Source organism: Chelonia mydas, chromosome 7 (genome assembly GCF_015237465.2).
Source record: "Chelonia mydas isolate rCheMyd1 chromosome 7, rCheMyd1.pri.v2, whole genome shotgun sequence".
In the NCBI taxonomy this organism is placed as follows: domain Eukaryota; kingdom Metazoa; phylum Chordata; order Testudines; family Cheloniidae; genus Chelonia; species Chelonia mydas.
The window spans coordinates 96,557,173-96,582,793 of record NC_057853.1 but is presented as its reverse complement, the minus strand read 5'-3'; the positions used below and the strand labels follow the sequence as shown (position 1 = coordinate 96,582,793).

Below are 25,621 nucleotides of genomic sequence, written 5' to 3'. Positions count from 1 at the left end.
TATTGCCCCCCTTACTTCTGCGCTGCCGCCCGCAGAGCTGGGCCTTCAGTCATCAGCTGCCACTTTCCGGCCACCTAGCTCCGAAGGCAGCAGCGCAGAAGTAAGGATTGCAATGTCCTGCCAGGCCATCCTTTCTTCTGCGCTGCTGCTAGCAGTGGTGCTGCCTTCAGAGCTGGGCATCTGGCCAACAGCCACCACTTTCCAGCTGCCCAGCTCTGAAGGCAGCACAGAAGTAATGATGGCAATACCGCAATCCCCCTAAAATAACCTGGTGACCCCCTCCCTCCCCGCACAACTCCCTTTTGGGTCAGGACCGCCAATTTGAGAAAGGCTGGTCTCCCCGTAAAATCTGTATAGCACACAAAAGACCAGATTTCATGGGGGCGGGGGAGACCAGATTTCACGGTCCGCGACGCGTTTTTAATGGCCAAGAATTTGGTAGGGCCTTACCTATCAGCTATTACAGTGGGCCTCAGGTTCTTTAGGGCAAGGACTTTCTAACCCAGAGCCACCCATTCGGGGGTGTGGGGTCCTCTGACCTTGTCCTAATGAGACTGAAAGTTACAGCCATGTAATATCTGTTGTTGTTTCTGACCATGCTGCTAGAGAAAAGAACTTTGATTCAAAACAACTTTTCATTGTGAAATTTTAATTAATTTATACTAAAAAAAGGGTTACATTTTAAAAGGTCAGAATCCAAATACAATGTTTTGAAATTGTCAAATATTTTGCCTGACCTGCTCCAAAATGTTTGTTCTCTTTCGATTTTCATTTTGTGGGAATATTTGAGATTTCTGACTTTTTGTTCTGTTTCAAGATGAAAAAACATTTTTGAATCTCAAAAACTCTTCTGGGATGAAAACAAATTATTCCTGCCCCGCTCTATTAAGTGGCAAGAGACATGAAGTACAATGGGGATTTGGCAATATTCAGACATGATTCTCACAACTAAGCAGCAGAGTGAAAGAGGAATAAAAGGAAACCTTGGCAGCAGTCGGGATAATTAGGAATCTTTAGTTCATACATAAATGTGGAATCACTACAGTGTTTTAACAAGATACCTTTTTTTATAAAAACAGCAGGTTCATAAAATTTTACCTTGAGTGAAAGAAGAAATAGACAGACAGGGGCATTGACTTATAAGCTCACACAATGTGTCCACATCCTCCTGACCAAGTAATAGACCATGAGTGGATTGAGTTTAACATTCTGAACAGTCTTTCCTGACTACTTTTTGTTGTTTTGAAATGACATATGCTCAAGCTACTGAAAAATAGAACTGTAATTGTAGATCATGAGGAAGAAATGAGGTACTTTGAGTGACTTGTTGATAACTTGTATAGCACAGACTTTTGTTCCAGTGGCTAGACAAGTAATTTTCATGGACTGTCTGTAAACTAAGAATTGTGTGAAATTGGATCACATAGAGACAAATCCTAATAACTGCTCTCCTTGGATAGCATTTACCTTTGTATAGAAAGCACAAGGCTTATGCATCCTGTAAGCTTGACATCAGCCCCCAAAAGAGGGTATTGTACGTAAGCTTTATGCTGTAGCTTTCTGCACAGGGATGAATTTCAACCAGTTTGACAAATATGTTTATTTTAGCTTTATTTTTCTTTGCCAGGAACATAGAAAAGAAATAATCCTACCAAACCTCTGATACGCAGAATGCGTTCAGCATCCAAAAAAAAAAAAAGCGGGTGGTAACTGCTATTCTCAGTAACTCTACTGACCCCCTTACCTCAAGAGTATTGATTTATAAGATCTTTTATTTTCATTGATAATTTGGCATCCTAATTTCTACACATCCATTATTGTAAATTCTGTGTATGTTTAATTATGCTTTCCCCAATTCAGATTTTTTATTATGGAACAATCTTGTGCTACGCTACTCCCAGTGGGTGACATTAAAGTAGTGGAGAGACAAGGTGGGTGAGGTAATATTTTTTACTGGACCAACTTCTGTTGGTGAGAGAGACAAGCTTTCGAGCTTACAAAGAGTTATCTTCAGGTCTCTTCTTCTATAGTTTTAACATATAGTCCATATTACCTTTAAGAGGACTCTCCGAGACACTGCCTGTTTTTATAATATTGTTGTAGTCTGTTGTTTGAAACATTAATTCCTCCTCATAAATACATGAAAATTAAAAATTCTGTTGGCAATTGTTTACCATAATCTTGCTGAGTTGTGTAAGTTGATGCACTGGGGGAAAACTGCGGGCTATTAGTCACTGTGACACATTTTATTACTCTGAAATAACTTCTCAGGAACTGCTTTGAAATCTTGTCTGAAGTCACTACAAAAATGAATCTTGCATTATTCTTATTTGCTAATTGTGAATCCCGCTAAACTCTGGCGCTTTCATGGCAGTTGTGTTTTTCCTCTTTCTAGGTGAATAAGAAAATGTAGAGGACAGAAGCAAGGAAGAGAAACCTCAAGTGGTGGAACGGAGGGTTCTCTCTGCTTGGGATTTCACCCTCCCTGACACGCTGCCTCACAATGTCAAAGAAGAGTGCTAGCAGCCGAGCTAAGGGAGAAAAACCTGATGCCTTAGCTGCCTTACAAGCTGCCAATGAAGAGCTCAGGACAAAACTCACAGACATTCAAATAGAGCTCCAACAAGAAAAGAGTAAGGTGTGCATCTTTTTTTCCATTAATTAAAAAAAGAATATCTGTTGTTATTTTCTAAACGCCCCTCCTTCCCAGCCCTACACAATGAAGTGCTATTTGATAGCCACTGTATAGCATTTTTTCATCCAAAGGGTCAGAACTAGCCAGGTACTGCTGCGTTTTGTTGGTGTGCGTTGGGTGTGCTCTTTGGGGAAAGTTCATCATTGAGTAAATTAGATTCAAGATTTGCAATAAATCTCAATAAAATAATATTGAACATTTTTGTTAGAAGGTTGCTCATGAAATAGTCCAATAAATTTTACATGGGGTTCCTTTAATTTTTACTTTTTGTATGAAACCTGCAAGTTATGTTTGCACTATATTTTTGCACAAATCCATGTCTTGATGAATTATTTAGTAGCCTCTCTAATTGGCCCCTTTGGTGGTGGAAGAAGCTGTGTTATCAGCAGGTACTATACATCAGAAAAAGAAGGGAGGATACCATCATTAATTTGTTAAAGGTACACATCAAACAAGCAGGCATGGTAATTTGTGCTCAGGACAATTTGTTCTTTAATTCCGAGCTATAGTAGCAAATTAGACTAAATGATTGTGTATTCAGAAGCATAAAGCTTGGATTTGCTTTTAGACTAGTTTACTGAAAACTATTAGTGGCCTTTTTAGGAGTGGTAAATGCATTTTGTGCCTTAAAAGGCAAAATTCTGAAAGAGATTCTGCAGGAAGCAAATTGTTAGAATATATGTAACTTACGAACTTTACTAACATTCTGTGCAAGGCAGACAGAGAAGATCATGATTTTAAAAACTGCATCAGTTGTATTTCAAGGTGAGGTATGAGCTAAAAGATTTTATTCCCTACACATGTTAGAATCCATCAGTTCCTCATATTCATCTAGTACTTTCAGGGTTACAGCCTTTTGGTGGAAAAGCAAAGGAATATAAATATCAAATTCCTTAGCAACCAGTGTCTCAGATGCATACTGAATGCTTGATACAGAAGGAAATGAAGTTGAAAAACAGTATAGCTAAATGCCAGAAAAAGCTACAGGAAAATAAGCATCTATCCCAAACTAGACAGATGGCATGTTCGTAGCAATAGGCTCAATGCTGTCCAAATCTTTTGTCTCTCTCATGAATACTTTTCCACTAAATGTTTACATTTTTTATCTTCCTTGCAGACAATTTGTATGATACCGGGATTATTCTCATCCTTTACTTTTTCACAATTATGCCAATTGTGTCTGGGTTTTCTGCTAACAACCCATCAAGCTGGATGCACATTACTATTCTAGATCAAGCTCCAAGATTTCCAATCCCCAGTCCAAAAACCAAGCCACAGTTTTGATTTGCACCTTTACAGGCCAACAAGCAGTGAAGTCTGGATTTGAACTTCAAGATCTAAGAGTGTTTTGGGGCCAGAATTTGCCCAATTGTTAACTATGGTTTAATGAATTTGCTACGACTAAGTTCCCCCATCTCAATTAATTGTGTGTTAGTATTTACAAAGAATTTAATTTTTCAGAAGAGCTAAGATACAATGTAAAGTACACCTACTTCAGCAGGAACAGATATGCACTATGCATTTTACCATAATTTGCATCATTACTTGGCAATGTTGAATACAAACTTCGTTCTTGAGGTGGTTTCCAAGATTATACATTGATTTGTAAAAAAGACACCAGTTAATCATTGTGTTGTGGACAGGAAAGCTCAGATCATTCAGACTGAGTACTGATTTGTCTGCTTTCACTGTTTAATACATCTCTTTCAACTAGGAGATCGGGTGAGTTCATACTGCATTTTTGAACTGAAATACAGTTTGGCTCTGTTTAGGCTCTTCTGTGCTCACGGTATTTGAAAGCATTTTCCAATAACGAATTTTATATTACAGTGACGGACTGTGTAGGATAGTATGACAGTTATGTGTTCAACAGTTGTACACGTACACACACACACTCCTCTGTATTACTGCGAGAATAAATGCACTGTTAGACAGAAGATCTGGATTATCCCCTGTGTTTTTTGAAATGTGCCATGACATTTTTGATTTCAGCTGGACATCCTCAAAAGATGAGCAGAAAGGGCTTTAGTTTAACCACCAGTAAACTGGCTAATTCCTAAATGTTTAACACCTTGGACACTAGGTAATTTCTAAGGATTAAGAGGTGGTCACTGTGAGCTCTGAGGAGAAACAAAGTGTTTCTTGTGTTGAGGGGGAATCTTCATTAAGTCCTGACTAGTCCTGGCCCCATCTGCTAGAAACATCTTCTTTCAGTCCTGGCCTACTCTCCTGTGTGCCTCACTTCCCTTCCCCTACAGCCAGTTTGTGTCCTTTCAAGTCAAGAATAACCAGGAAGAGTTGGAATCATTTCAGAGTCAAATCAGGCATCTGGAGAGCACAAGTTCTTTTCATTTAGACACACCTCCATTTTCTAGTGTCATGACTTATTTTCATCTACTGCACTAGGTCTGTGTGTATAGTTTATTCTATTCCTATTGCCCTCTGCTGCGTACATGGCCAACAGTCTTGTTGAGTGTGCTACACTTCTTTACTTTGTAGCATATGCCTCAAAATGGATGGGACAACTGAGGCCAAAATTTTCTGAAACTCTTCAGAAATTATATTTTCACTGGCACTTAAGTTTGAGACAACAGAATAGTAGTTTGAAGGTTGGGATGGGAACAGAGAAAGGAAAATGGTCTGAGAATGACAGGAGAGATGACTTGGAAGAGAGATGGAGAGGGAGAGACTACGCTGAGAGAGTGTTTGTAGGGGCCAGACCTCTGAGCTCTTGAGCTTTCTTCCTGTAACCCCATGGTGTAATGGAGCCAGAGTTTGTTGACTTTCAAGCATGGTACAAAGTCTATTTGTTTATCCAAGAATTTTTCAGACAGAAAGGGTTGATTAGGAGATTTTCAGGTTTGGAGGGAAGATCTTACATTTTAGAATAAGAACAATGTTGTTGGCAATGGGTAAACTATATAGATATACTGTGTGAGTATAATGTAAATCATTGACACTCAGAGCATTGGATAAGTATATTTTTATGAAATAATCTGGTGGAAGTGTGTCCTTGGGCAAGTCACTTAACCTCTATGTTCTTCAGTGTACCTGTCTATTCAATGTAGATGATAATACTTACCTACATACTTACATTGTATTACTTAATGTTTATAAGGCACTTAGAGATCTGTGGATGAAAGGTTCCTAGAATTGCAAAGGATGATTATTGGTTTGATTGATTGTGCTAAAATCGAGACAAAATCAGGATGTTGTCTTTCAGGCTTTTATATTCATTACTGATCATTTACAAAGGACTGTTAATTTTGTTTCTTTTTTTCCAAGCCTAATTATGTTTCATGTTGTGTTGACCTTTAGAGATGTTTGGTCTTTTCCTTTGGCTTATTGGTGTCCTTTCTCTTATTTTCATAAATTACCTTCTCCACTGAGGAATTATCCTATTTATAATACCACATGGCTATTTCTCGAGAGAGATTTTTACATCTGTCTTATGCAAATGTCCTATCTTCAGAGTTTCCCCCTTTATGAACTAGTTTTAGGGTCAACACAATTACAACAACACTGCGACGTATAGCAATGTTTTCTCTACTGCTTTGGGGAGATTCTAGATCTCAAGAATCTAGTCTAGTTTACTTTGGAGAAGGGTAGATTCAGAGTGCAGACAAAGGCTGATATATATGCTTTGGGTAATTTGGGCATATATCACATGTTGGATGGTCTTGTTACATAGCCTTCGTGCTATTGGTGGGAACTTTGTAATAGAAACAGTGTAGTTTTGGAGTTTGAGTTTAAACATTCAGTACAATTATATTTATGGGCGCTGTTGAAGGAAATTTGTTTTCTTTCAAAAATGAAAGGTGCGAGTTTCCCTATCACCAAAAAGCTCCTGGAGTCTGATCCAGCTCCCATTGAAACAAAGAGAAGTCTATTGATTTCAATGAGAGTTGGATCAGGCCCTTGTTGAGAAATTGTAAAGATTGTTCTGAACGATTCAATGACTTACCAGTATCACAAGGACACTTGCAGAAGCATGTCAGTCAGATTTAAACACATACATAAGTGTTATCCTAGATAGGATAGGAATGCTTTTTTGAACCAGAGCCCTGGAGAGGTGGTTGGGGTAATTGAACTCCCCTAATTTCTTGTCTATTTTAGTTTCCTGTTTCTTCATTCAGGCTCTTTTGTTAAAAAATAAAAAGCTCTTCCATCACTGTGCTGACGCCTCTGGCATTCTACAGTTATTGTGGAGATGTGTGCCTCAGCTATCACGGAGCCCTTAGAGGTACTGCAGTTGTCACAAATTACTGTAGCTGTATAGCTATGTAAAATTAATTTCAAAATGAACGTCAAAACCAATTTAAATCAAATTTGATTTTTTTTTAGAAGTGTGCCCAGGTTAACTGTGTGTGGGGAAACTGCAGTCCAGGGTAACTTTTCATGCTCTGTTATAACTCTGAAAATCATGATTTACAGCAGTGGTTCTCAAACTTTTTGGGCTCAGGACCTATTTGTAAATGTTTATGGTCTATCGTGATCCAGTAAATAGTCTGGGGGTGGAGGCCCTGGGGTGGTGTCAGTCAGACACTCCCCTGCCCTCTGTGAGGTTGGGTCCTGCCTGGCACTCACCCCACAATGGCAGTTCCTGCAGCTCCTGTGCTGTGGGGTTGGCTGGGGTTGGCTCTCCGCTCTGGGGTTGCAACCTCTGGGGCTGCAGCACCTTTCAGGTTGGCCCTGGCCCTCCTGACTGGACCAAATTTGTGTGAGTGGAGTTGTAACCTGGCTCTTGGGATTGCAGTGCCACTCACTCTTATTTGGCCTACTCAGAGTCCCATCATCATGATGACTGGGCTAAACCTGAGTGGTGCTGGGACCGCATAGACTGCAATGCCTGGAGCAGGGAGGTGAGCCCCGGCAGCCCTGTCGGACTGGAGTGCACCCCACCACTGGCATGTCCCCGCACAGCTGGGCATGGTGTTGCAGGTTTTTTCTCCATCTGGCATCCTGCGACAGTCTCTTTTCCTGTAAGAGAGACAGTGTGGGTGAGGTAATATCTTTTACTGGACCAAATTATGTTGGTGAGAGAGACAAGCTTTTGAGCCACACACAACTCTTCTTCAGGTCTGGGAAAAGTACTCCAACCTGGAGAAGAGTTCTGGGTGGCTTGAAAGCTTGTCTCTCTCAACAACAGAAGTTGGTCCAATAAAAGATATTACCTCACCCTCCTTCCTCTCTAATATTCTGGGACCAACATGGCTACAACTACACTCTTTCCCGTAACTGAGCCCTCTAGCCTGGATGTGACATTGCACCCCTAATGCTTTATGGAGGTAAATATGACATAACTGGAATATGTTTTATGCTACATATGCCATGTAACATATCTCTGCAAAGGTTATGATTTACTGAATATATTCATCCTATTTGTATGCATTTATCATTTTTGTATTTGAAATTACGAATATTGGCTGTATACTTGTTTACTACCTGGGGGCGGAGGCAAACAGCTGTGCATATCTCTCTATCAGTGTTATAGAGGGCGAACAATTTATGAGTTTACCCTGTATAAGTTTTATGCACGGTAAAACGGATTTATTTGGGGTTTGGACCTCATTGGGAGTTGGGCATCTGAGTGTTGGAGACAGCAACACTTCTTAAGCTGTTTTCAATTAAGCCTGTAGTTTGGGGGGACATTGTTTAGACCTGGGCCTAGGTTTGCAGTAGGCTAGCATGTCTGGCTCAAACCAGGCAGGGCACTGAAGTCCCAAGTTGGCAGAAGTAATCTGAACACATCAGTTGGCAGTTCCCAAGGGGTTTTCTGTGATCCAACCCGTCACACCGGTCATATTTAAATCCATCCCATTGTCCTTACAAAAATGTCTTTGGCGCTACCTCTAAGCCCTATGCTGTTCATTCCCTTCTCTCATGGTTCTCTGTCATCCTTGTTCTCTTCTCCTGCCTCATGGCACTTTACCAGTGGCTGAGAGAAGAATCCTGGTCCTGCCAATATACCGAGTTCAAGCCCAGGGACCCTATAACCAGCAGTCAGGATCTGATCTGCATAACTCCTTGCTGCTATCTCCCTGGACTGCTTTCAATCTAGTCTTTCTCAGGCCTTCTCCCCTGCAATGTTTCTAGCTTCACCCTTCTTTTAGGGGTGGGACTCACAGGACCGTCCTGTGGAATCACCTAGCAAACTCCAAAACATAAACATAAACTCACTTCCTTGGGCTTGTCTTTACATCCATCTCTGCTTTCCCCTGCTCTGTTCTCCAGATGAATGCATCCCAGATATGACGTGACCTGACGGTAGTGTAGTCTACGTAGGGTCATTAGAGATGCATTATGGTTTCTCATTGACTTTCAGGAAGATTTCTTCTCAATATGTAATAAATCAATAAAGAACAATGAACCAGGATTTTTCAGTTACTACTCATGCTAATCTTTAGAAAGCTTTTAAGATGTGGAAAAAGAGGGAACCCCATCCACAGTTTAGTTTTGAAAAATGTAGTAATAATCTAAAATTAATAATGAAATAATATCAAAACCCCAGCAAAAGAAAAGAAATTCATAGTTACCTTTCTAATCTTCAATGGAAGGTGCATACACACCAGAAAACTGAGGGGTAGCTGTGGGAACAACTGGCAGCAGTTGGTCACCCTAATTCTGCATCTTCTGGGAATTTGTATTGACACCATTACATAGGTCTTCCATGCTTGACAAAACAGACAGCTGATAGAAGTATGTTGGGGATGGTCACGAGCATGGTCTAATGTATATGTGCACACGTGCAACTGTTTGGACTTAGGCAGGAGCCTATTAACACTGCTTCACTGCCTCTATGTCATTCCAGTTCATTGAAAGTGGTGTAGGCCATCTTCCTCACATTAGCCAGAACTTCATAATATCTAGTTGCTGTCCTGGAAGAGAAAGAGACTCCTGTTAGGTGGCACTGTAGTGCTATTAGGATATCATTGGTCTTGAGGGCATAGATTTACTTTTGTACACACTTCAGGTGAAATCACTGCTCTAAGCACAAGTAAATGAGCTAAGTGCAGGGAACTCCATGGAAGTTTAGGGAAATAGTATTCACCCTTCTCCACCTGGGAGCAGGCTATATGCCATCCTGTGCACTAGAATAGTGGCCACTGCCTCCCCACTCTTGTTACAGCATTTTGCTGGGCTGCTGGATTTGAAGAATCCATGGATTGACTTCCCCCTTCATGGCTCACAGGGCATCTGGAGGCCTCTCTGCTCTATATATCCATGGGGCTTAAGTAGCATGGAGGGCATTGTACAGACCCTGCACACTAGTCATTATATTCTGTGAATATAATGTAAACACTGAACCAGTGCAGTAAGGATAATATGGTGAAGCTGCAGTATTAACACATCTTTTGCCTAGATCAACAAAGAAAACTCTTGTTTACAGAACTCCTTATTAAGAGTTGCCAAAGTGATTTGATTGCCCCGGAGAGGAGAGTTGCTTATTCTCCTTAAATATGGCTAATTGGTTTTGCTCAAGAACTGCCTTGAAGTTACTAAAATAGACTTCATTTCAATCTGTATTTGTGGAATAAACTTCAGTAATAAGAAGTAGTTTTTAATTGAGAGAGAATTTTCAAGTACTTTATTTTTGCTACATAAACATTTCTCATTTTGATGTGTTTCTTAATGCTACTTATGTGTGCTGTAGTGATAGTCCATTGGCATTTAAAAACCTCTTGCAATTTCAAAATCTAAAGCACAGTGAGCTAAAGGTTTTTTTCTTTAAATAGAAAAAAGAACAACTTTTGAAGTGAGATGTGAAACCTGAGCTATTTTAAAAGGTTAGGATCAGTTCCTCAGCTGATGTAATCAGAGTAGCTCCTTTGCAGTCAATGGAGCTCTGCTGATTTACACCAGCTCAGGATCTAGCCTAACCAGATAATGCTTGGAGAAGGTATGCGATCGCATCTCTGGAACAATGAACTCACAGAGCTCTTTAAATAGTTAGGAAATTGACAACTGTGTGCTGAACTATTATACTAGACTATATATCCTCCCTGTAGTTTTTAAGTGTAAGTTTATTTTCTAAATCATAACTGATCTGACAACCCATCAGTACAAAGCATATTTATGTTTATCCTCTTCCTCTTTGCAGCCTTTACAAGCCCTCATAGCAACGTGTCTCCAGTCCTCCCTAATGAAATCCATTGTGTCATTGCAGGTGGTATTTATTGGACATTTCCTCTTCCTTCCATGATAACACCAGCCATGACAATATAAACAATGCATCTTTTCTTAACGGCTGGAATATACATGTATGCAAGGCAACAAAACCAGTAATCACTAATTAAAAAATAAGAAAGATTTTTGACAGATGTAAGTGGTATAAATAAAAGATGTCTACTATAGATGAGCAATTATATTCCAGAGTTTTGAATAGACAGCATATTTGTGATTCATTGCCATTTAAAATACATGTAGCCTATGTTTAATGCTTGCTCCAATATTCTCTTGCAAATTAGGTGTTCAACCAGTTCAACATTATCGCAGCATTGAATCATTTATGTAACACAGTAGCATTCCTGGAATGACATTATTAAAAACAAGCTATTTCTGTGTTATGTTGGGAAGTGTCTAAACTCTAGGTCAGAGGTAGGCAAACTACGGCCCGCAGGCCACATCCGGCCCATGGGACTGTCTTGCCTGGCCCCTGAGCTCCCAGCCAGGGAGGCTCACTCCCGGCCCCTTCCCTGCTGTTGCCCCTCCCCTGCAGCTACACCGCTGCGTGGGCTGCACCTGCCCACCTCTCAGGCTTTCAAATAAGCCTGTCCTGCCGCTCTGAGCAGCATGGTAAGGGAGAAGGGGGAGAGGCGGGTTGGGTAAGAGGCAGGAGGTCCCAGGGGGCAGTCAGGGGACAGGGGGCAGTTGGATGGGGTGGAGGTTTGGGGGAGTGGGTGGTCAGGAGACAGGGAGTGGGGGGGGTGGTAGGGGGTGAGGTCCCGGGGGGGGACTGGGAGCAGGGGGGGTTGGATAGGGGGTGGGGTCCTGGGGGGGGCAGTTAGGGACTGGAGTCCTGGGAGGGGGTGGTCAGGGGACAAGAGTGGGGGCGGGGTTGGATGGGTCAGGGGTCCCAGGGGGGCAGTCAGGGGGCGGGGGTGTGGATAGGGGTTAGGGCAGTCACGGGACAGGGAGCAGGGGGGGTTGGATAGGAGGTGGGATCCCAGGGGGCAGTTAGGGGTGGGGGGTCCTGGGAGCGTGCAGTCAGGGGACAAGGAGCAGGGGGGTTGGATAGGTCGGGAGTTCTGAGGGGCGCAGTCAGGGGGCAGGAAATGGGAGGGGGTGGATAAGGGGTGGGGGCCAGGCTGTTTGCGGAGGCACAGCCTTCCCTACCTGGCCCTCCATACCGTTTCGCAACCCCGATGTGGCCCTCGGGCCAAAAAGTTTTCCCACCCCTGCTCTAGGTACTATAGAATAGTGCATCTACCTTCAATAATTTCAGACTGGATGAATCCCCAAAACAGACAGCCAAATAATCAGTAAAATGGCCTACATTTATTTTAATTTAACTGTTATTTTATCATTGTAATTTAAACTATTTTTTAGCCTAGGGAATCTTTATTTTCTTGCAGCAAGTTTGTTAGTGTGTGTGAAATGATGCCCTCAATGACCTGGTTCTTTGTTAGGAGTGTTGTGGTGTATTTCATAGCATCATAGAAGATTAGAGTTGGAAGAGACCTCAGAAAGTCATCTAGTCCAACCCTCTGCTCAAAGCAGGACCAACCCTCGCTAAATCAAAACTATTTAAAAGTGTGTTAAAATTATAGGCTGTCATTTTAAATTTCAGGTGTTTTTTTTTTTCTAATCCTGTTTGCAGGCTAGGGGGCTCTGTAGGGAAGCGTGCAATCTGGACCTAGCAACAGTCAGTTAAGTTTGCAGGCAGTCAGCCAGCCTAGAATAAGGTGGAATGAGTTGTTCCTCACTGTTTTAGGGAGCAGCCTATTTTGTCTCCCTCTGTTTTGGGTAGGGTTGCCAGGCATCTGGTTTTCGACTGGAACACCCAGTCGAAAAGGGATCCTGGCAGCTCCCGTCAGCATTGCTGACTGGGCTGTTAAAAGTCCGGTTGGCGGTGCAGCGGGGCTAAGGCAGGCTCCCTGCCTGCCCTGGCTCTGCGCATCTCTTGGAAGCGGCCGGCATGTCCCTGCGGCCCCGAGATGGGGGGCAATCAGGGAAGCTCTGCGTTCAGCCCCCACCCCCAGTGCCTTTTCCGCAGCTCCCATTGGCTGAGAACCACGGCAAATGGGAGCTGCGGGGGCAGCGCTTGTGGGCCCGGGCAGCATGCAGAGCCCCCTGGCTCCCATTGGCCGTGGCCCTGGCCCTTCCACCTGGGGGCCGCAGGGTCATGCCGGCTGCTTCTGGGAGCTGTGCAGAGCCAGGGCAGGCAGGGAGCCTGCCTTAGCCCCGCTGCGCTGCCAACCGGGAGCTGCCTGAGGTAAGCGCCAGCTGGCTGGAGTCCCTGTCCCGATCCCCCTCCCACACTCCAACCCCCTGCCCCAGGTTGGAACCCCCTCCTGCACCTCAACCCCCTGCCCCAGCCCTGCACTCCAGACCCCTCTCAGAGCCCGCACCCCGGCCTGAGTCCCCTCCCGCACCCCAAACCCCTCAGCCCCACCTCCTCCCGCACCCCACCTCCCTGCCCCAGCCCACAGCCCCCTTCTGCATATTGAACCCCTCATATCTGGCCCCACCCCAGCACCCGCACCCCCAGCTGGAGCCCTCACCCTCACCATCTCCCACACCCCAACCCCCTGCCCCAGCCCAATGAAAGTGAGTGAGGGTGGGGGAGAGTGAGTGACGGCGGGAGAGGGGATGGATTGAGTTGGGGGGGGGGGGCTTTGAGAAGGGATGGGGTAGGGCACGGTGTTCAGTTTTGTGCAACTAAAAAGTTGGCAACCCTAGTTTTGGGGCTCGTGTATGATATCATTGTGAATTCTAAGAAATAAAGTACTGTTATGCTGCAACCTTCTGGGAATGTTTTTATTTAATTTCTCTGTTTGTATGCAGTGCTGTAAAACTCAACAAGGGCATGGCTGGAAGAAGGTGCCGTAAATATCCAATACAGATACAATATCATTATTATTTGTATTACGGTAGTGGTTGGTAGCCCCAGTCATATATCAGGGCTCTGTTGTGGTAGGCAGTGTATCAACAAATAACAAAGAAGTCCCTGCCCCAGAGCTCTCGCAATCTGCAAGTCAGACGGGACTCAGCAACAGGTGGAGGATGAAGGCAACAGAGTCAGAATGGATTAGGAGGATAAGATAACCACTTATCTAACTAATGCCAGACAGGTTAGATTTGTAGGTATTGCAGCAGAAATAAGTTTTGAGGGATTTAAAGAGGCTAAGGTGGCAGCTTGACATATGTGGTTGTTGCAATACAAATTCTTTTATGTGTAGGCATTTGGCAAAATGGGGCTTACATTTAACTCCCTGAAAGTACACATAGACAAGAGGAAAACATTCTACAAATGAAACACATGCACAATATATGAACTGCTCTAGATGAGAGCTTTTGGTCATTTTATAACATGTATTAATATACTTCCATTTAACATGTGTTAATTAACATGATTATTAAACATGCTAATGTAGACACTTTAGAAACATTTGTTCCTAGAACTTACATTTTTCCTAGTTATGGTTTATCCCTATAATACTCATCCTTTCTAGTAGAAGGGGGCACAGTCAGGATACCTCTATGCTACACCAACCTTACGCTTTGTTTTTTGGCTCCTAGTGGTCATTACCCACCATCAGAATTCATAGTAGCCCTCAGACTTTTCTAACACAACATCTAGTGGAAGAAATGCAGAAAGCAACACTAGGATCAGTATAGTGGTTTATGCCACCTTGACACCCCACCCTGAGCAGTGTGTGTTTCTGGAACTCTAGAGAATCTGGCCTATTATTTAATGGAGGGCTTGTCTACATGGCTCTGCAATGTCGACTGGGGGCGGGAGGGAAGGGGGACAGTTGCGGCGTGCACTATAGTGTTGTGCTGTAACTCTCCTATTTAGATTCTGCTAGCGCAAGCTAAAAGGTACCTAGTTAGTTTTAACATCGTCCCATTGATGTTAACAGTAACTAGATACATTTTAGTTTGCATTTGAGATAATAGAAAAAAGAGTCTACACAGGGCAGTTGCAGAGCAACGCTTTAGTCCATGCTGCTGCTCATACCCCCATAGTCTGCAGTGCCATGTAGGCAACATTAGATATTAATAAACTGTATCTAAGATACATCCTGCTACATTAGATGTGTGGCTATCCCCTGGATTTATGGGCATTTTGCTTTTAATTACCCAAGAAATGTGTGCAAGTATCCAGTATTGTAGCTACACTCTTTAGTAAGCAGACTGCTTATAATATAAATGAACACATCAACAATGCAACACAGTGCCTTGAGAGGATTGACACTTTTCTTTCTCCTTGAGTTCCTCTGACAGAAGACACAATTGATTATAGGCTGGATTAATGACAAACTACTAATAACTTGCACTGTTTTCAGGTTGCAGTAAACCAAAATCCCCGATTTTAAATGGCACAATTAGTACCTATGCAGTAGTTGAGAAAATCTCTTTACTTTTTAGCAAAAAGAAAAGGAGTACTTGTGGCACCTTAGAGACTAACCAATTTATTTGAGCATAAGCGTTCGTGAGCTACAGCTCACTTCACGCAAGCTCATGCTCAAATAAATTGGTTAGTCTCTAAGGTGCCACAAGTACTCCTTTTCTTTTTGCAAATACAGACTAACACGGCTGTTACTCTGAAACCTTTACTTTTTAGATAATTAATTGTAATTTATAGCTGAATAAACACAACCACCATAAATTGGGCTCCGTTATTATTTACAATGAATTGTACCTTCTTTATATATATTTAACTAAAAATATTTTATAATTAGTTTCGTATGAGGAGTGGGCAGGGGGGAAGGGGCACAGTGAAGTAACAAGCTGATTATTCTAGGTACCTTATTTTATTCCAGCAATTTTCTTAAGTGCTGCTGGTGGACCAAATACTATGATTCATTCTGTAGTTAACAAATATGTCAAAGTAAGATTAATTACAAAGTAAGATTAAAAGGCTGACAAAAAATAAAAATAGTATATGGTAGGAAATTCAGATATACAGCTTGTCCTCTGCTGAGGTCCCTTTGTGCTGCTAGAATGGAGCTAAACCAGCCCTATGGAACTGATGAGAATCCCCTTAGCATAGTTGTCTTAACACTGCATTTGCTCATTAGTTAGTATTCAACAGTTTTTAATCCAAACTTTTTAATCCAACAAGCTTCGTTGCTTGCTAACTCTGATAGTGTTTTCTAATGCTGTAGAGTAATAGCAGTTTCCCTTTCTAGGTCCAAGCATGGATTTAAGTGCTTTGTTGCATGAGGTCCCTACATTGTAAACATAGTGCTTCTTCAGTGATCCAGACTCAATATGCTTGACCTTGTTCAGTTACTGTTTCACCCAAGCTAATGACAGTTCTGAGGAAAGGAGGTATGTAGGTGTAGGGAAAACCAATTGAAGCTGGTGCATGCAGAGCCTGATTCAAAGCCCACTGAAGTCAACAAGAGTCTTCCCATTAGCCTTAGTGGGTTTTGGATCCAGCCCATACTAAGCAGCAGTGTAAAATGCCTTTACAGCCAAATCCTGGTAGCTTCCAGTGGAAATACTTATGTGAGAGAGGCCCTGGGATTTGTTCTTTGATCTTAGATATAGCAAAGGGTTTGCCTAACGCACTGGTAATTCTCAACATGGAAGCATTTATCTACTGAAAAAATATAGATATCTGACCCAGATGACTTTTTAATACTTTCTTCACAGACTCAAAAATACTTTTCAAATGTGTTTCTTTCTCATTTGATAACATATAATCTTTAAATATTCTCTGTGCTGAATCTAAGCTTTTTAATTGCCTTACTTTAGACTTTAGCGTTTCTTTGACAAGCATCTTCATTTATTTTTTAACCACCACCCACTTTAATTCTGAAACTAACTTTTGTGTGTTACCTAGGCCTAAGGGTTTGTCTGTATAGAGATGTTGCATTGTTTTAACTAAAGGTGTGATATTAAACCAATTTAGTTAAATCCAAGAAATTTCTGTGTGTAGGCCAGGCCTAAACTGAGACTAGCCTCTTCTGTTTTTTGCTCTACAACTAGATGTGCCAAGAAGTGCTCATTTAAGGTATGAAATTGCTTCTCTACAATTTGTTGTCTTTTGTTAATTTATATGCAGGTAGCTTGCTCTGTATGTTTCAGAACAAGCTAACTGAACATTCTTGGAGGATAATTTGACCAAAGTAAGACACTAAGGTTAGGTAAACAAATGTTGAATCCATTTTATTTGCAGATTAGTACTGAGGCAATATTTAAAAGCAGTAATGGTAATTTCAGAGTGTTGTTTATGGGGATCTGTTAAGGGTAGCCTGCTGTCGATTCAAATTACTATAAACTGATTTCACAAGCTTTTTATTACAGCCTGCACTATGCCTACCAGAAGCACTACAGAAAAAATACAAGCCACAAACAGTTTTATTTTTACTATTTTCTAAATGGATTGTTAACATTTTAAAAACCTTAGCTTTTAGTTAATTAATATTTTACCCACAGTGTGCTGTTTGGTCACCAGCCTTATATTTTTTTGTCCAGATAATGAGACATAATGTACATGCTCATATAATAATCATTTATTAATACAAATAATTGATAATACTTCATTTTTAATGCCTTGTCATTAAACTTTTGCATTCAGTGGAGTGTGAATCATGTAACAGTTTAATGGATCATAACAAATTCATGTTATTTACATATAGTCTACTTCTCTAAAATTGTATTGTAATGTAGCATTTATTAATGTATGGAAATCAAGGGCAGTAGTTGACAATTAATGGATAATTATTACCAGTACAGTTCTAATTCTGTTGGCACTTTGTTGTATTAACTTAATCATTAGTATTAATCATTAAATTGCCCCCAAAGGCAGGTTAATAGAGTAATCTCTTATTTTTATTATTGTGATTGTTTTAGTCATTTTCTTCTGGGGTTCTTTCCTCTATTTCTACCTATGGGAAAAAAAATGATGCAGAGACTTGAATTAATAATTGCTGTAAAAATATTCTGATCCCTGTTCCTCAAAGCTATAATAATTAATAAATAATATGTACTATTTCTTTATATTTGCAAGGAGAGACCCAACACTTTGCTTGTGTGTTTGTCTATCACTGTTTGTCTTGCCCATTCAGGGCCTGATTCAAACCCCATGTAAGGTAATGGGAGTCTTTCAATAGATTTCGATGGTTTTTCATATTGAGACTGTAAGGTTTTCAGTGCAGAAACCATCTAATATTCTGTGTTTGCACACTGGGCTACAATCCGTTGAGATCTCTTAAACTAAGCCTCATTACTACTGTGATAGGAATCCTTCAGGGACCTCCTTTCTTCCTTAGCAACTCTTTGCAAGAGAAGACTCTCATTTGTTTGCTAGGGAACTGCTAACACTAAAGATTCTGGGATGCTCCCTGGCCCCTTAGTTACTAAGTTGATAACAGCAAGTCTGTTTCCTGATCTTATGTAATTTTAGACAGAGCTTAAAAAGTCCTATATGAAAATTATTTTCAAACTCTAAGCTGGGAAATTTTAAAATGATGATGATAAACTCTGGAGTGATGCCTCACTCTTGTGGGTATTATCTGTTAAAGGAGTATTAAGTGCTAAAGGAGTTGGCGGATGTGATTGCAGAGCCATTGGCCATTATCTTTGAAAACTCATGGCGATCGGGGGAAGACCCGGACGACTGGAAAAAGGCTAATGTAGTGCCCATCTTTAAAAAAGGGAAGAAGGAGGATCCTGGGAACTACAGGCCAGTCAGCCTCACCTCAGTCCCTGGAAAAATCATGGAGCAGGTCCTCAAGGAATCAATTCTGAAGCACTTAGAGGAGAGAAAAGTGATCAGGAACAGTCAGCATGGATTCACCAAGGGCAAGTCATGCCTGACTAATCTAATTGCCTTCTATGACGAGATAACTGGCTCTGTGGATGAGGGGAAAGCAGTGGATGTGTTGTTCCTTGACTTTAGCAAAGCTTTTGACACGGTCTCCTACAGTATTCTTGTCAGCAAGTTAAAGAAGTATGGGCTGGATGAATGGACTATAAGGTGGATAAAAAGTTGGCTAGATTGTTGGGCTCAACGGGTAGTGATCAATGGCTCCATGTCTAGTTGACAGCCGGTATCAAGTAGAGTGCCCCAAGGGTCGGTCCTGGGGCCGGTTTTGTTCAATATCTTCATAAATGATCTGGAGGATGGTGTGGATTGCACCCTCAGCAAGTTTGCAGATGACACTAAACTGGGAGGAGTTGTAGATACGCTGGAGGGTAAGGATAGGATACAGAGGGCCCTAGACAAATTGGAGGATTGGGCCAAAAGAAATCTGATGAGGTTCAACAAGGACAAGGGCAGAGTCCTGCACTTAGGACAGAAGAATCCCATGCACCGCTACAGACTAGGGACCGAATGGCTCACTAGCAGTTCTGCAGAAAAGGACCTAGGGGTTACAGTGGATGAGAAGCTGGATATGAGTCAACAGTGTGCCCTTGTTGCCAAGAAGGCCAATGGCATTTTGGGATGTATAAGTAGGGGCATTTCCAGCAGATCGAGGGATGTGATCGTTCCTCTCTATTCGACATTAGTGAGGCCTCATCTGGAGTACTGTGTCCAGTTTTGGGCCCCACACTACAAGAAGGATGTGGAAAAATTGGAAGGAGTCCAGCAAAGGGCAATAAAAATGATTAGCGGACTGGAACACATGACTTATGAGGAGAGGCTGAGGGAACTGGAATTGTTTAGTCTGCGGAAGAGAAGAATGAGGGGGGATTTGATAGCTGCTTTCAACTACCTGAAAGGGGGTTCCAAAGAGGATGGATCTAGACTGTTCTCAGTGGTAGCTGATGACAGAACGAGGAGTAATGGTCTCAAGTTGCAGTGGGGGAGGTTTAGGTTGGATATTAGGAAAAACTTTTTCACTAGGAGGGTGGTGAAACACTGAAGTGCGTTACCTAGGAGGTGGTGGAATCTCCTTCCTTAGATATTTTTAAGGTCAGGCTTGACAAAGCCCTGGCTGGGATGATTTAGTTGGGGATTGGTCCTGCTTTGAGCAGGGGGTTGGACTAGATGACCTCCTGAGGTCCCTTCCAACCCTGATATTCTATGATTCTATGTTACATATTACTCACAACCATTATTTTTTACCCTGAAGCATGTCTGGTTACTGGTTTTAACAAAAATGACTACAAAACTGTAGCCCTCTTCCAATCACTCTCTTGTGACCTTCAGTAAAATAGGATTGAACTCAGCAAGTCTGCAAAGGTGCAAGGTAAACACTCATCAGTTTGGGCTGCTATCTGAATATTATCTTTTTGGGCTACGAAACTGGGCTAGAAATCTGGTTGGAATACGCTTTCTTGTGCAATCTCCAGCTCTTCCGCCTAGAAACCAGAAATGCAGTGATATGCTATCTTGAAAACAGCAGGGACAAAAGATAACAATCTTTTTTTTTTTTTTTTTTTTTGGTTAACCTCAAAATTGGTTGGGTCATGGTCTGGGTGGAAAGACTGTGCTTGAAATGGAGAAGTGAGGTTGCAGAAGTTTATGCCATGTCTGCATTTCTTACTGCTGATAGTTGGGAAAGTTGTTGATTCAGATCACTGTGCTTGCAGATATGTGGTATGCCATAACTCTTTGTTCAGTTTGATCACTGGCACCTGGGAAGCAATCAGATTTGTTATTTCATGTAATGCAGTTTGTCCATTTCTACTCATAACAGAGGTTAAGTCAGTATCCCTGCAAACTTTTTAATAACAGGGCATTAACATTTTAACAACAGGTAGGGAAAATTGCACTCTTAGAGTAAATATATAGTTTTCCCTTTTATCAGCAGTTTGTCACATACAATCTGCATCAGTTTACCATATTTTAGTAGGCTGAGGGGAGTGGAATTCAAAGAGAGACTATGTGTGAGCTTTTACAGTTCCTTTTCATACTTCTAAGGATGAAATATTGCTCTTTAAAATTTTGAATTAGCACGAAGACCTCAGCAAATCTTTAACATCATAATGTGTATCAGATATCATTTCTGTTCTGTAGCAGCAAGTTTGAAAAAGGGCATTCCTTTCTCAATACTGGTTGGAATGCATTTTCTAAGGAATTAAGATATGATTATGACATTTCCTCTTATTTGTTCTTTTTTATACCCACTGACATCACAGCTGAAAAACGAAAAAATCATTAGAATAGTTGTGGAGAAATTCACAGTGCAAGAAGTTCATGTTGTTTTTCTTGGGATCTTTCTCCTTGTAAAAGCATCACAATATAGAGGATGATAATAATACTTTGCTCTTCTACAAATCCTATTATTTAAAGTGTTTAACAAATGCTAACATGTCTGTGTCACAGTTCAGGGCAACTGCCCCTGTGTTTCCTCTAAGTGGTCCAGCAAGGGCACGCTCTCCCAGGCTTTCAGCTCCCCAGCTGTTGCCTTTCTTGAGTAGAGACCTAGGCCTCACTCCTTTTTGACTGGGGTATTTCCAGGCTGTACAGTTCCTTGCCTTCAGTGTGTTGTTCCCAGCAGAGAGAGGCTGCCCAGCACACCTGCTTGCTTCCTCTTCAGAAACAGGGGGCTTGTCTACACTAGCGAGTTTACATCAGCACAGCTGTATCAATGCAGCTGCACTGCTGTAAGATCTCTCATGTAGCCACTCTATGCTGATGGGAGAAGGCTCGCTCAGTGACTTGTCAAACCACTTCCATGAGCGGCGGTAGCTATGTAGGCGGGAGAAGCTCTCCTGCCGACATAGTGCTGTCTACACTGGCGCTTCTGTTGGTGTAATTTATGTCACTCAGGGTTTTTTCACACCCCAGAGTGACATAAGTTATACCGACAAACGTGGTAGTGTAGACAAGCCCTAACAGAGTGATTGTCAACAGGTATAAGTTATCCACACAGAACTTCTTATGCAAGGCTACTTCATCTTAAGGTAAAAGCACTAAAGACAAAACATATTTAAAACAATGAATAAAAGAACTAACATACATGCTACGAAACTTACCAGACAGCATCCCAACTCTAACGTGGGCTCCGGCAGGACCAGTCCTTCAGCACCCACCCATGGGCTTTTCTTTGTGGTCACAAGTTCATCACAGCTTTGGCTTAGAACAAGCACACTCATAACATGTTTAGTCCATCCTTTATACAGTTCAGGGGTCTTTGATCTGGAGTTTCTAGGAGCAGGTAATTAATAGACAACAGGTTTTTATGCTCCAGGGCATAGGTTCAAAAGGGTGGATTCAAAGGGGTCATTTGCATTTCCCTCACTCCCAAGGTATTTCCTTTTCATGCATTGTCCCTAAAAAGTCCATTGAAGTTCCTAACATTTACATTAGTGAAGTCCCTAGAAAAGTTACATACAACCCTACAATTACACACAAAGAATTACATTTTAAGTGCAATGGACCCCAGAGGCACCAAACCCAATTCAACATGGTTTAACTTTATAGAATTAAGTTTATTCTTAATTCAATAAGGTTTGTTCAGGATATAGCAGGATACTGTCAGTCTGTCACAGTCAGCAACTAGTGAAAGGGAGCTAAATCTCAAATGGATACTGAGCTGTTCAGTAGTCCATTACAAGACTACACAACATGTTAGGACTGGAGGTGAAAAATACTGTATCCAAACCATGAAGGAAATTTAGATAGTATTTTAATTATATTAAGTTTGAATTTCACTGCAACACCAAGTTTAGTCTCCCCCGACCCACACACACTAATGATATTTGAAAATGTCCATGAAAATTGTTTTTGACAGAATATTGGATTTTTGATAAAATGCATTTCTTTTTTTTGCTAAAAGTGTTTGCTTTCTGAGAAAATTTAGACTTTTTGATGAAAAACCAAACACCCAAAACCCAAAAAGTTTTCAGTTTTTCGCTGCATATTTTTGGCCAAACCCACAAACTTTTCAGTTCAGGAATGTTGGCATGTTTTGACATTTCTGAATTAATGTTTTGCTTCAGGTCTGTTCAACATTAAACCTATTCTCTTAAGCTTCTGGGAGAGTGTAATGGGATTTGTAGTTCACATGTCTCATGTGTCTGTTCTCCGCTATAGGCCTGGCTCCCCACTCATACTACATCTCACATGATGCACCACAGCCATATAACTCCCATGATGCACTGTGACAAGTCAGCTAGAGGCTGTGGTATATAATGGGGGATGTTGACCAGCCAAGAAGCACAGTCCATAGAGGAGAATAGGGAGCCCAAGATCCTGGAGAGCACTCCCCCCCTCCCCTCCCGGTCACCCACTAGGGCTGCTGTAAGGGGAATCCAAGCCTCTGGGCTAAGGATCCCCTGAGGTGTGTTAAGCTTCTAGAACCTCAACAGGCTTCAGCCCTGCTTCTTTCCATTGGCCTCTCTGGCACATTTCCTAGGCACTGAATCCCAGTTTGCTCTTCCTTCTATGAAATGGGGCTCCTCAGCCCACCTGCCCTAGGTCCAGGACCAATACTGACCTATGAGATACCTCAGTTACTTAAACACACCCCTTTCCCAGAAATTTACCACAAAAGTGTGAAACTTCTGGTTTAGTTTTAACTCTGTCAAGGACACACAGCAGTTGTGAAACAGGTAACATAAAGAGAAACGCTTTGCTTAGAGTCTAACCCCTTTATGCTCTTCATTACTTTATTGTGTAAAGCACAGGAGAGTACAGATCATACAAAACAATAAACATCTGAAACCTCAATGTCTTTTACTTTCTATCTCTCCCTTTTCCTGGGAGCCCTTGGGTGAACTATCAGGGTCTGGGAAGGCAGGCAGGCGGGCAAGATGTCCCCTCCTCATGCAGGCTGTTGCATGCTAGCTGGTCTCTCTCCCTCCTGGAGCCCCTTCCCAGCTTCTGTGACTTTGTTTTCTCCTGACCCAGGCTTCCTCTTTGTTTGTCCCCCTATCCCAGTGTGTTTCTTTATTTTAAACCTATCCTGGTTACCGGGTGTCTTTTGTTCTCCTCCTGGTAACTTTCCACTGCTTCTACCTTCTCCACTCCCTCAGGGGAATCAGCTAAACTGTTTTTTCTAAGGATGCAAGTCATCCATTGTCCAAGATGTGTGAACCTGAATATGTTCAATAAGTCTCAAGCACCTTCCGTTGAATCTGTCTGGGGCATACACGCTACAGAATTTGTCAGCAGTAGTGGACCCACATACATATAGGCACTCATAACACAGCAGATTTTCATAATACAACTTCATAATCTCAATCAGAATGCATAAATTGTACAGACGTAGCCCCAGTTTCATCACAAGGGGCATGAGCTAAAACTCTCATGAGGCACCTCTGCAGTGCAGGTGAACACAGTTTAATGTCAAACTGACCCAAATTGAAATGTTTTGATTCAGTTTCACATACTGAAATATTTTGACTTGGGTCAACCTGACCTGAAATAACGTGTTTCATTTAGATTTTCCTGATGGAAACTTTCAGTTTCCATCCCAACTCTTCAGTTTTCAGGTTTTTGACAAAAAGTAAAAGAAAAAAGAAAAAAAAAGTGTTTTCCAACCAGCTTAAGTCACACCTGTCAAAAATTTTAAATGAGCAAAAGTAGTCAGCAACCTGGAGTTTTCATATCCTTGTAAAATAGTGGATGCCCTTTCAAAGATTTGTGGTTAATTTTAACTGTGCAGCTTCCATTGACTTTCACCAAGGGTAAGATTATGGAGGTTGAGTTCATGAATCAGAACCATTCCAAATATTCACCCAAAACTTGAACAGAAACCAAATTTAACTTAATTTTTAAAGAAATTGGCTATTTTTTAGGTATATATTTGTTTTTCTGTTCTTGGTTCCAGCTGGGACCAGTAGTGAAAATGCCAAGATCATACAAGAAAGGCTGTTTGCATGTTTCCAGCCCAATTTTGGAGACTAAAGGTGTTTGGATAATTTAAATAAGATTCAAATTTTTAGATTCCTGATCCAAATTGAACCTCTAAACCATGAGGTTCACCCATCAGTAGCCTGTGTGCACGCAGGCATGTGCACACACTCAGACAAACAACTCAATAGCACATTAGCAGAAACTTAAGAGAAGGGGGGAAGAATGAAAGGAATGAGGTTTTTAGCCAGAGCTTACTTTCAGTGTGACGCCCAACCCCATTAGAAAGTACTGGTCATGTTTTTAGGGGTCATATTCCTTATCACAACTGATTGTGATGATGGTGTTAGCTGAATATATAGGAATTACAAAGCAGACAGTGACAGTTATCTGGGCTTCTTGATCAGCTGCATGAGATAATGGGTCTATGCAGCACTGACTTGAAGTGTTCACAAAGAAGTGTTTATGTTGCAAATTGAATTGACTATTATTAGCTGAGAGTCCCACTGACTAAGTCATCTGTCTGAATTTCAAAACTTGGTTTGGTTGCAATAAGCTCTTAAAACGCCTTAAAAGGGTCAGCTATATTTTTAACCAAAGATTATGACATTGAAATAAAACATTTTCTTAAAATTTTGAAATAGCCTTTTCCTCCCCAGGAAAATATTGTAGTGTAGATTTTGTTTAGCTTTATGAACAATCAGCTTGTGTCTAACGATTCTAAATATATTGTACTCCCTCATTTTAAGGCTATTTCTTGCATAAAGGTGTTTGGTGCAGTGAAGTCTATAGTAAACCAGTGGATATTTCTTCTGGACAGCAAAGGAGTTAAGTGCCTGAGTTCAGTGATCTGATTTTCATCTGGAATCATTGGAGAAAGGAACATTCACCACATAATAGAGCGATGGATCATAAAATATGAACCAAATACCAGATAAAGTCTAATTCTGTGTATGATAGAGCACACTGCAGTAGGTTTGTGTTTTGAGCTAATAAACAAT

The 25,621-nt window shown here is 41.5% G+C and overlaps 1 protein-coding gene across 11 annotated transcripts in view; it reads left to right on the top strand.

Moving 5' to 3' along the window:
- JAKMIP3 (Janus kinase and microtubule interacting protein 3) overlaps window positions 1-25,621 on the top strand; it is a 145,957-nt gene that overhangs the window by 55,812 nt on the left and 64,524 nt on the right. For 10 of the 11 annotated variants that reach the window (XM_043551755.1, XM_043551757.1, XM_043551756.1 and 7 more), the window contains exon 2: window positions 2,396-2,638. In XM_043551755.1, the coding sequence (XP_043407690.1) occupies window positions 2,504-2,638 (135 nt within the window). In that variant the 5' untranslated portion in view covers window positions 2,396-2,503. Of the gene's footprint in view, window positions 1-2,395; window positions 2,639-25,621 lie in introns of those variants that run through there. The other variant, XM_037905517.2, reaches the window with a different exon arrangement.